Source organism: Lactuca saligna, chromosome 5 (genome assembly GCF_052625555.1).
Source record: "Lactuca saligna cultivar CGN05327 chromosome 5, ASM5262555v1, whole genome shotgun sequence".
Taxonomy (NCBI): Eukaryota; Viridiplantae; Streptophyta; class Magnoliopsida; order Asterales; family Asteraceae; genus Lactuca; species Lactuca saligna.
In genome coordinates, this window is record NC_136421.1 from 153,935,657 (window position 1) to 153,946,244 (window position 10,588).

At 34.7% G+C, this 10,588-nt stretch overlaps 1 protein-coding gene across 2 annotated transcripts; it reads right to left on the reverse strand.

Annotated features, from left to right (window-relative positions):
- Nucleotides 1-231: 231 nt before the first annotated feature.
- LOC144998110 (F-box/LRR-repeat protein At3g26922-like) lies at nt 232-1,997 on the reverse strand. Of its 2 annotated transcripts, XM_078957925.1 has the most exons (4): nt 1,733-1,861; nt 970-1,088; nt 694-840; nt 232-487 (listed from the first exon to the last, which is right to left on the reverse strand). In XM_078957925.1, the coding sequence occupies exons 1-4, from the start codon at nt 1,812-1,814 to the stop codon at nt 326-328; spliced, it is 510 nt and encodes a 169-aa protein (XP_078814051.1). In that variant the 5' UTR covers nt 1,815-1,861; the 3' UTR covers nt 232-325. The 2 variants fall into 2 exon arrangements, with proteins under 2 accessions (XP_078814051.1, XP_078814050.1); XM_078957924.1 differs by having other exon boundaries at nt 970-1,997.
- Between the last annotated feature and the right edge of the window lie 8,591 nt (nt 1,998-10,588).

Here is a 10,588-nt window from a genome sequence, read left to right on the forward strand (position 1 = left end):
AGGATGAATGGATATAGAAGAGTTGACTATTGATTGCATAGGACGAAAAACTATGTATTTCATATTTATTCTTCTCTACCCCCTAAACTATGAATTTCATTTTTGTGGTGGTGCAAATGTTATGTTGCTATGGTTACATTCGTGTTTTTGGTTTTACATATTGATGTTGCAATTAGTAGTGCTGTGTTGTAGTTTTTATAGAAGAACCAAACAAGTATTTTCTAGTTATAGTTGAAAAAGAAGCCAACATGAAACAAAAATCCAAATACAAAAGGCATCCACATAAAACAAGTATTACTTTACAGTTTATCAGAAACTGGCCATGTCACCCCCAAGTGAAAAACATAACCAATTTATCTCCACGCCAGTCTATGAGTAGTTTCGGCTTTTCTCCATTAAATTCAAAAAACGCGACTTTTTTCATATCAGGAGTCGAGATTCTCATTGTTTCATCTTTATCCAAACAAGCGTATTTCCCATGAAAATCCTAAAGCAGCAAACAAAAGCATAAGTTTTTTTTTTTTTTTTTTAATAAACGATTTAGAAGGTTGTAAGCAATAAAATATACTTTCAGCAACTTCAGTTTGGAATTTAGATGCGGAAGACACAAGGAAAGAGTGAAAGTGAAGCAATTAGCAACGTGCTTCAAGAATGTGATACATAAAAAAAGACAACCAATTGATATGAGAATACCTGTTGAATGATCAACTCAAGAGACACCAGTTTGGGATAATATTTGAGAACTCGTTTGAAGCTATCCATGGTGAAGGCATCCATAGTTGTATTAAGCACCAGATTCCTCAGATTAGGTAGAGAGGGATCACATTCACCATCAAGGCACTGCAATATTGACAAAGGTTTGATGAATTGAAAACCAATGATACTTTCAAAAATCTATAAGCATCATCATATTCTTTCCTAAAACAAAACCAAAATGAGAAATTGTTGATAAAGAGAATAAGCATCTACCAGAATGAATAAGTGGAGGTGGATAGACAAATATTCTACTCTAGAAATTCCAGGAAACAGCACAACAGATATGGTGTTGTTCATCAATTTAGGCTCAATCGCAGCTTCCTTCAAGGAGTCTGGACAATCAAAGAAAAAATTATAAGCTATATGACCTCTTAAATCCAAATCCACCAGTTTTGGACAAGAAATCATAATGCAATCACACATGCACTCATCGTTGTCATTTTCAATTCTCAGCATTTCTAGCTTCGGACATGAAATACAAAGAAGATCAAGTTCGTTCATGATGCAGGATATCAAACTCAACTTCTCAAGCAATGGGCATCTTTCGAGGAAACCTTTTACCAAACCATCATCTCCCAATAAATCAACCCTGCTCAATTTAAGAACCCTAAGTGCCCGAAACCCCATACTATTAGGCAACCTTAGACGATGTCCCAACATATTCAATGTTAATACCTCCAACGAACCGCAAGTCACAAGACAATTAGGCATCTCTACATCCTCACTATCCTCCTTAGGGCGAAACGTTAACTCAAGCTGTCTGACATTTCTTGTAACGGCGACATGAATCCACCGCCCTACCGTCGACATAGTGTAGTAATTAGCACAACCTAGATGGAACCTATCCAAATTGACGGATTTGTTTGCTAAAACCCAATACACAAACTCTTTGAATTTGCTTTTTTTGAAATTTTGTTGATCCGTGGATCCTCGAAAACAGTATATGTCAAGAGAGGGAATTGAAGTCCAGAAATACCTCCATCGTCTTGACAAAATGCTGCTTCGAATAACTTCTTCAGTGTGCGGAAGATGTGAAAGAATCGAAACAAGAATATCATCCGGCATGCTACTGATCAAATCGACCCCATCTTCGCGTTTTGCTGCCTTAGGTGGCTTTGATTTCTTCATGATCTTTCTTCTTTTGGTGATGTGAATCGGAATTTAGAGAAGCGAAGAGATTGTCGATCGTACTTTCTCTGTAAATGAAAAGGCGTAGGTTTTAGCGTCATTGGGATAGTTCTGTACAATGTTTTAAAAGCAGGATTTCAGTTGACCCGCTGACCCGTTCACGGGTCAACCGGCTTTGGAGCATAATAGATAGATATATAAAAAATAATAATTTGATATCCATCAGGCCATGTTAAAACATAATAAACAACCACATTGAGTAGTTTTGCCGTTCGCTACTTTTATCCAAATCCTATTAAAACGGGTTAATCCGGTTTTAACCATTTCGATATAATGGTTCGACCGCGGTTTAGGAAACCCGATCAATTTGATCCGGTTCGTATTTTTACAAAAAAAAAAAAAAAACATTTTCAATTGACTCATCTTTTATCTCGGATCACGATCCAAACGGTTTAACCGGCCAGGTCGATCCGGATTTTAAAATATTGGTTTTGTAAGACATAATTAATCCACAAGAAAAATGACTTGCAAGTTAATTACCCTTTTTTATTATTATTATTTTATAGTTAATTCTTTTTATACATTTAATAAATTAAATCGTCAAATGTATTTAAAAAATTGTTTAAATATAAACATTTTTTTTTTTACAAATTTCATAAGATTTTTTTATAATTTCTTTTAACATATTTATATTCTAAAGTTTTTTCTGATACAATATTTTAAGCTTTGTTTATAATTTTTTTAAGACTTGTTTTATACCTTTATATAATTTTAATACAAGTGTTTTAAACCAAATATTTTATAAATGTTTTAAAATTTTCTTATAAGTTTTTAACTTTTTTTTCATTTACTATAATTTTTTTATAACTTTCATACAATTATTTCTAAACTTTCTTTTACAATATTTTAAAAGTGTTTTATAGATTTTGTATGATAATCTAATATTTTTTTAAAACATTTAAAATACTTTCGTTAAATACCAGTTTAAAATGTTGTATTAAAAAAATTAAAAGTTTATAAACTTCTAATTAAAAAGTATTAAAAAGTTGTAATAATTTTAAAATATTTACAGTACATACATTTTTTTTGTTTTTATATTTGCTAAGTAATATTTTCTTTTTATTTTTGTAAAACACCATCCATACTTATTGTTACATATTTAATTTATTTAATTTTATTGTAAAATACTATTTACTTTAAAAATATTGTATATTCTTAAAAACAAAGAAAAAAATTTATAAGAGGCTATATAAAATATTTCTCAAAACAAAAACATATTTATTAATTAAAAGTAAAGCTTAGAATTGATAATATTTAATTAATATTTAGGAAACTATGAATATTTTAAAAATAACGTTTAAAAAAATAATACAAACAAATATGAAAAATAAAATCGTATTAAAAGTAGGGAAAATGACTTATTAGGGTAATTAATTTTTCTTTTTGTTCACATTTAAGCAGTTTTCTTTTTTGTTTGCTAAAACTCAATACACATACTCTTTAAATTGTCTTTTCTTGAACTTTCTTCGAGGCCTACCTTCACGAAAACAGTATATGTCAAGAGACGGAATTGTAGTCCACAAATACCTCCATCGTCTAGACAAAATGTTGCTTCAAATAACTTCTTCAGTGTGCAAAACACATGAATGAATCGAAACAATAATATCATCTGGCATGTTGCTGATCAAATCGACCCCATGTTCGCGTTTTGTTGCCTTTGGTGGCTCGGATTGCTTCATGCCCTTTTTTTTTTTTGATAATGTGAATCAAAATTTAGAGAAGCAAAGAGATTTTTGATCTTAGTTTCTCTATAAATGAAACAGCGTAGGTATTAGCATCTTTCTTTCTCTCTCTTTCACTCTCTATTTCTATGTGTGTGTGTCTGACCGAGTCGGGTCAGATGTTTTTTGTTGACTCGGTCAGCAAAAGGTATTTGGTAATCGAACTATGGGCATCTGACTCGGTAAGAAAGAATTTGATTCATATACATAGGGAAAACAGTTTATTGAGAAAAGTTCCATCTTTACCCTTGCGCTACGTTTTCATTCAGCGCCTCCATCCTTCTCTTTCTTCCAACACCTCCTTCTCATCGATTCTACATCCCCCCCACCACCGACGATCTCCATCACATCCAACCTCCATCGACGATCTCCTGCCTCTTCATTAGGTATGAAAATGACTACCCATTCATTTGTCATGCATAACATTCATAAATTGTTTTTTTTTTCTTTCAGATTCTGATTTATTTATTATTCTTAAGATCGACAGAAAAATTTTAGTTAATCATAATATAAACATAACCTGGTTTGAATTTTGGATTATGATTTGTTTCTTGTTCTGAATTTTGATTTTTAAATTATAGATTCTGATGTTGGTTTGAATTTCTGTTTAGCAGAATTTTGTTGTTTTATTTATGTTTGAACTTGTTTAAAAGTTCTGATTTTTTGTTGTTTTTGTTCATGTTTGCTGCAGAATTTTATTGTTCAATTGCAAAACATAATCTTTAGTTGGTAGGTGAGAAATATCAATTTCCACTTCCAGGTTTCATGATTTTGTTAAGGGGGGGGGGGGGGGGGGGGGATTAGTTCTTTGTCTAGAAAAGTAGACAACAATGCAGGGGAATCTATCCAAGATAATGAGTCCATATTGGACTTTGAATTGTAAAAGATTTGCTCACATTAGATGCCTTCTACTAATAAGTTTGTTGTTTCTGTTTCTGTTATGTTCATTTTTGATGTTTATGTTTATGTTTTGTTTATATTAGGGAAATATTGGACTTAAATTGATTGTTTGATGTTCTAGTAATGAGTTTGAGAGTTCATACATACCTGACTGTTTGTTGTTCTAGTGATGAATTTGAGAATTTTATTCTTGATTGTTTGTTGTTGATTCATACAAGTTTTATAATTGTATAATTTTAGGATGTTGGTTTGGAACAAGTGTGAGGACAAAAATCTTTTTTGAGGCATGTATCCATGAACTAACCACTAATGGTCGTGAGGGTTCTAGGTTTAAAACAAGTGCATGGAAGAAAATATGTGAAAATTTGATAAACGAACACGTTTGATAAATGAACACGGTAAATAGGTTGATCAACAACAAATGAAAAACCACTTTGACTACTACAAATCAAAGTATGTTGCTTAGATGAAACTAAAAAACAAAAATGGCAATATATATATGATCCTATAAAAAATAAATTTAATTTGACCGATGAAGAATGGAAGAAAGAGGGGAAAGTAATATTTTTATAACAAATACTAGTATGATTTTTTTAATAACAAATACTAATATATATAAAAATTGTAAATAGTTAAACAAGTTCATCTTGTCATTGAAAACTAAACCCCTATTTTCCCTGATCTTTGCACCCAACTATCTGAAGGGTCGACCTCAACCGACTTTCAAAGTTGAGGGCCATCTTCTACACTCTCTCATCCTGCATAAGAGTTTAGTGCCCATGATTTTGATGATGATGTTCCAATGGAAACCTCAACATAACACGTAGGTGAAAGTGAAGAATCTTGGGGACGTTCAAAAAATAAGGATGTTGGTGGAAACAAAAGAGTTGATTGATATATATATATATATATATATATATATATATATATATATATATATATATATATATATATATATATATATATATATGAAAGGGCATTAGAAGTTGAGGAGGAGATTGTCAAACTTGCAAGGTCATTAGTGGGAAAAAATGAAAGAATTAAAAAAAAAAAAGTGAAATGGATAAGGATGTCGATTGATGTATGGAGAAATTGAACAAAATGGAATGGGGAGAAGAGTATGAAAGACACAAGACCGATCTTTTTCTATTTGATGAAAGTGTCGATGTTAGGAAAGTTTGGTTACGGATTTCGCCTACGAGTTGTGAGTCGTGGGTGATAGGTGCAGGTAGGAAGTTTAGTTAGCATTGATGATTTTACTAGTTTTTTGTTGCATGACTTTTGTTATTTGCATGAATTTTGGATGCTATGTTTGATGACTTTTTTGGATGTTACTTTGGAAGAATTTTACTAGTTTTTTGTTGCATGACTTTTGTTACTTTGGATGCTATGTTATTGGATATTGAAGATGACTTTTGTTATTTACTATTTTTTTGGTGAATGATTTTTTTTACTTTAATATGTTATTTGTAATTGTTTGTAAGAGGTCAAGTATGGTTTCTGATGGTGAAGTTGTAGCTTTTCTTTTACTTTTGTACTACTGGTTGAGGTCAAACTGGCGAAGGCTAATCAGAATTCATAGAATAAGAGATAACAATTCAAGCGGGTATGCGTATACACAATATTTGTTATAGGACATAATGAACGTTTTCACATGGTTAACGGAAGATTTCAAAACACCAAAAAAATCATCGCACGGTTAAAGGAAGATTTCAAAACTCCACACAAACGATTCATTAATGTTTTCACGAGATCCTAGTTGTAATGATTTGTTTTGCGAAAGAAGTTATACTACCAACAACTCCTAATCCAACAAGACATAACTCAAAACGACATAGATGGTTAAAAGAGTTTTTTTCGGGAGCAATAGGTACATTAGATGAAACTCTTATACATACAGTTGTGCCCGTTGATCAACATGTTGGGAATGCAACAAAACAAGTTAAGCACTTCTGAAAAAATATTTAACGATTTCGGTAACACTCACAAAATAAAAACTACCAAAAATTACAAACAAAATTAAACACGGTATTTAACGTGGTTCGGTCTAATCTGACCTACATCCACGGGCGAACAAGAGAGAGGGGATTTTGTTTAACACCAAATAAAATTACAATCATACAAGGCTAAAACTGCACTTGTAATGTGATCGCTCACTGTAAGATATCACTCGTATTTTAACTGCCGAAAATAAAATACAACTCACTATTTCTTTTCTGTGTATATATGATCGTTGTGTTGTGCTCTATCTAATCTCTACTTACAACACACATATATTTATATATATGTTGTGAGCCGTAACAATAATTCACTCTAATGTGATGTGTTAATACCCAGCATTTGACATTTGTAAATTGTCTGCCAAAGAAAGAAAATAGCCTCCTCGAAAATATGCGTAGCTTGAAATAATTCTCATGCATTTAATGTTGCTTGTTACGGCCAAACCAAATTTTCCTTCTGCACATGGAGTTGGTGACAGTGACGTTCGTCCAACAATTCAATTCAATTGTTAATTGTTAAGTTACATTTATGACCCTTAAACCTTTAGGAACTTGTCAATTTGTTCATGACTCCATAAATCTTAACAATCTCCTACTTGGAGGCTTGAACAACTTAGTCTTTTTCTGCCATCCAAAACTTTGCAACATTACTTAACCACACACACACACACACACTCTCTTTCTCTCTCTCTCTCTTGTTCTCTGCCATGCCTTTTTCTCAAACTTCTGAAAGGCCAGTTGAAGCCATACAAAGCTTCAACTTTTCAGTGGTAACCACCTTGGTGAACATATCTGCTGGATTCTTCGTTCCAAGGATTTTCTTCAGACATAGAGTTCCATCATTAATTAATTCTCGAATAAAATGGTACCTCATCTGAATGTGTTTCGTTCTACTATGAAACATTGAATTCTTTGCCAAGTAAACTGCACTCTGGTTGTCACAATGCAATACAGAATCCTCCTGATGCATTCCAAGTTCTGATAGAAAGTTCTTCAACCATATAAGCTCTTTGGCTGCTTCTATAATAGCCATATACTCTGCTTCTGTGGTTGAGAGAGCAACACTCTTTTGTAACCTAGACATCCAACTGATTGATGTACCTCCAATAGTGAACACATAACCTGTTGTGCTCTTTCCTAAATCCACACATCCACCCAAATCAGCATCGGCGAACCCTTCTAAGATCACACCCTTTCTTCTGAAACATAGGGTAACCACAGATGTTCCTTTCAAGTAGCGCAACAACCACTTTAATCCCTCCCAATGCTCTTTTCCTGGATTTGACATGAACCTGCTCACAACTCCCACTACATGAGCAATGTCTGGTATGGTGCATACCATAGCATACATCAAGCTACCAACTGTAGATGCGTAGGGAACTTTAGTCATCTGTTCCTTGTCTTCTCCCATCTTTAGGGATTGCTTCTTTGAGAGTCTCAACTGACTTCCCAAAGGTGTACTTCTGGCTTTAGCATCTGACATGTTGAACTTTTCTAAAACTTTCTTGATGTACTTAGCTTGTGAAAGTTTTAGTGTACTGATACCTCCGTTCCATGTTCCCGGCTATGCTCATGCCCAATATCTTCTTAGAAGTCCCTAGGTCCTTCATCTCGAACTCTCTGGAAAACTGCTTCTTAAGCTTATTGATCTCCTGCATGTCGGACCCAGTGATCAACATACAATAAAAGGATGATGTATGAGGAGTTGAATTTCTTCAAGTAACAACAGTGATCCATTTCACATCTATTGTACCCACTCCTTTGCATGAAGCTATCAAACTTCAAGTACCACTGTCTTGGAGATTGCTTCAATCCATACAGACTTGTCTTCAGTTTGCACACTAGATTTTCCTTACTAACTATAGGAAAACCCTCTGGTTGTGTCATGTAGATGTCTTCTTTCAGGTCACCATGGAGAAAAGCTATCTTCACATCTAGCTGCTCTAGATGGAGATCGTCAGAGGCTACAATACCCAAGACCATTCTGATTGTAGTCATCTTTAAAACTGGAGAGAATTTCTCATTGTAATCAAATCCTTTCTTTTGTTGAAACCCTTTGACCACCAGCCTTGCCTTGTATTGTTTGGTGCCATCAATCTCATCTTTGACCCGAAACACCTATTTGTTCTGCAGTGCTTTCTTCCCTGCTGGGAGTTTGACCAAGGACCAAGTGTGGTTCTAGTCAAGTGAGCTCAACTCGTCTTCCATATCCTTCTTCCACTGTATGAAATCTTTCATCCTGAAGGCCTCTAGGTAAGACTCAGGTTCACCATTCTCAGTCAACAACAAGTAATTAGCTGAAGGAGAATACCTAACTGGAGGTCTTCGTAGTCTAGTGGATCTACGGATAATATGAGTTTCGGTTTCTACATCATCTGCAACCTCATCCTCTGAACTATTATCCACTGTGCTCCCACTATCTCCAGATACATCAAAGCTCCCACTGCTTCGTGAACTTTCACCTATATCTGGAGTACTAATAGGTTTTACAACTTCATCATCTGAGATTTCTTCTAAGTCAACTTGATCCTTCTTTTCTGGTTTCTTGTCACCATTGGAGCTTTTTTCAAGTTCATCCTTGTATAGAGCATTCTCGTTGAACACCACATCCCGACTTTTGATTACCTTCTTATTCTCATTATCCCAAAAGCGGTACCCCATGTCATCCAACCGTAACCTATAAAGGTGCACTTCCTTGTCTTTTCCTCTAGCTTGTCTCTCTCCGAGTCTTTAACTTTAACATACGAGACACACCCAAATACCTTCAAGTGTTTGAGCAAAATCTCCCAACCTTGCCATTCCTCTTCTGGAATCTTGAAACCTATGGGGACTGAGGGTCATCTATTGATTAAATATGCAGCTGTGTTGACTGAATCTACCCAGAACATCTTGGGTAAACTTGCATGTAGTCTCATGCTTTTAGCCCGCTCATTCAATGTGCGGTTCATCCTCTCTGCTACTCCATTTTGTTGAGGTGTCTCCGGAACCATCTTCTGCATTCTGATTCCTTGGTCAGCACAATAATCAACAAATTCCTTGCTATTGTATTCGCCCCCATTGTCTTATCTGAAACACTTGATTTTCAAGTTTGTTTTATTCTCTACAATAGCTTTCCATTTTCGTGAATGTGCTGAAAACTTCAGACTTGTGCTTCAAGAAATAAACACAAACTTTCCTTGTGCAGTCGTCAATGAAAGTAATGTAATATTGAGACCCTCCTACTGAATAAACTGAAGTGGGCCCATAAACATCTGAATGAACAAACTCCAACTTCATGGACTTAGGCGGATGACCTATCTTTGTGAAAGTAACCTTCTTCTGTTTACCCAGAATACATGGATCACAAAAGTCAACTATCACAGTCTTCAGATCTGGTATTCTTCCTTTGGATGCTAGCATCTTCATTCCTTTCTCACTCATATGTCCAAGTCTTTGGTGCCATAGAGTGGATATCCCAACTTCTTCAACAACATGTACTTCAGCATCTGAAACTTCCACCATATATAGTGTACCCCGCTTCTGACCTTTAGCAACAACTAAGTTTCCATTTGTCACTTTCCACTGATGATCACCAAATGTAACATGGTGACCTTCATCATCAAGCTGCCCCACAGATATTAACATCCTCTTCAAGTTTGGAATGAACTTGACATTCTTCAAGGTCCACTTAGTACCCAAGGTTGTCTTGAGGACCACATCCCTAACTCAAGTAATATCCAGACTCTTGTTATCTGCTAATCTGACTTTCCCTTTGTACTGCTTAAAATTATGCATTACTTCTCTAGAATGACTAGCATGAAATGACGCACCAGAATCCATGATCCAGGACTCAGTTGAGTTTTCGACACAACAAATGAGCGCATCATCTTCAGAATCTGCTGCTAAATTTACTTCCTTCTTTCCTTTGTCTGCCGAAGGCTTTGGGCATTGATTTCTGAAATGACCTTTCTCATTACAGTTCCAACAGGTAATATCTTTCCTGTTCTTCAACTGACCTCTCTTGCTTGACTTCGATCTTCCTCT

Bases quoted from the DNA above. Each gene is read 5' to 3' on its own strand.
- LOC144998110 (XM_078957924.1), bottom strand. From the start codon at position 1,884: ATGAAGAAATCAAAGCCACCTAAGGCAGCAAAACGCGAAGATGGGGTC. The intron at 841-969 runs GTAGATGCTTAT...TCAATATTGCAG, and splicing joins ACCTCCACTTATTCATTCTG to TGCCTTGATGGTGAATGTGA. The intron at 488-693 runs GTATTCTCATAT...TTGCTGCTTTAG, and splicing joins TTGAGTTGATCATTCAACAG to GATTTTCATGGGAAATACGC.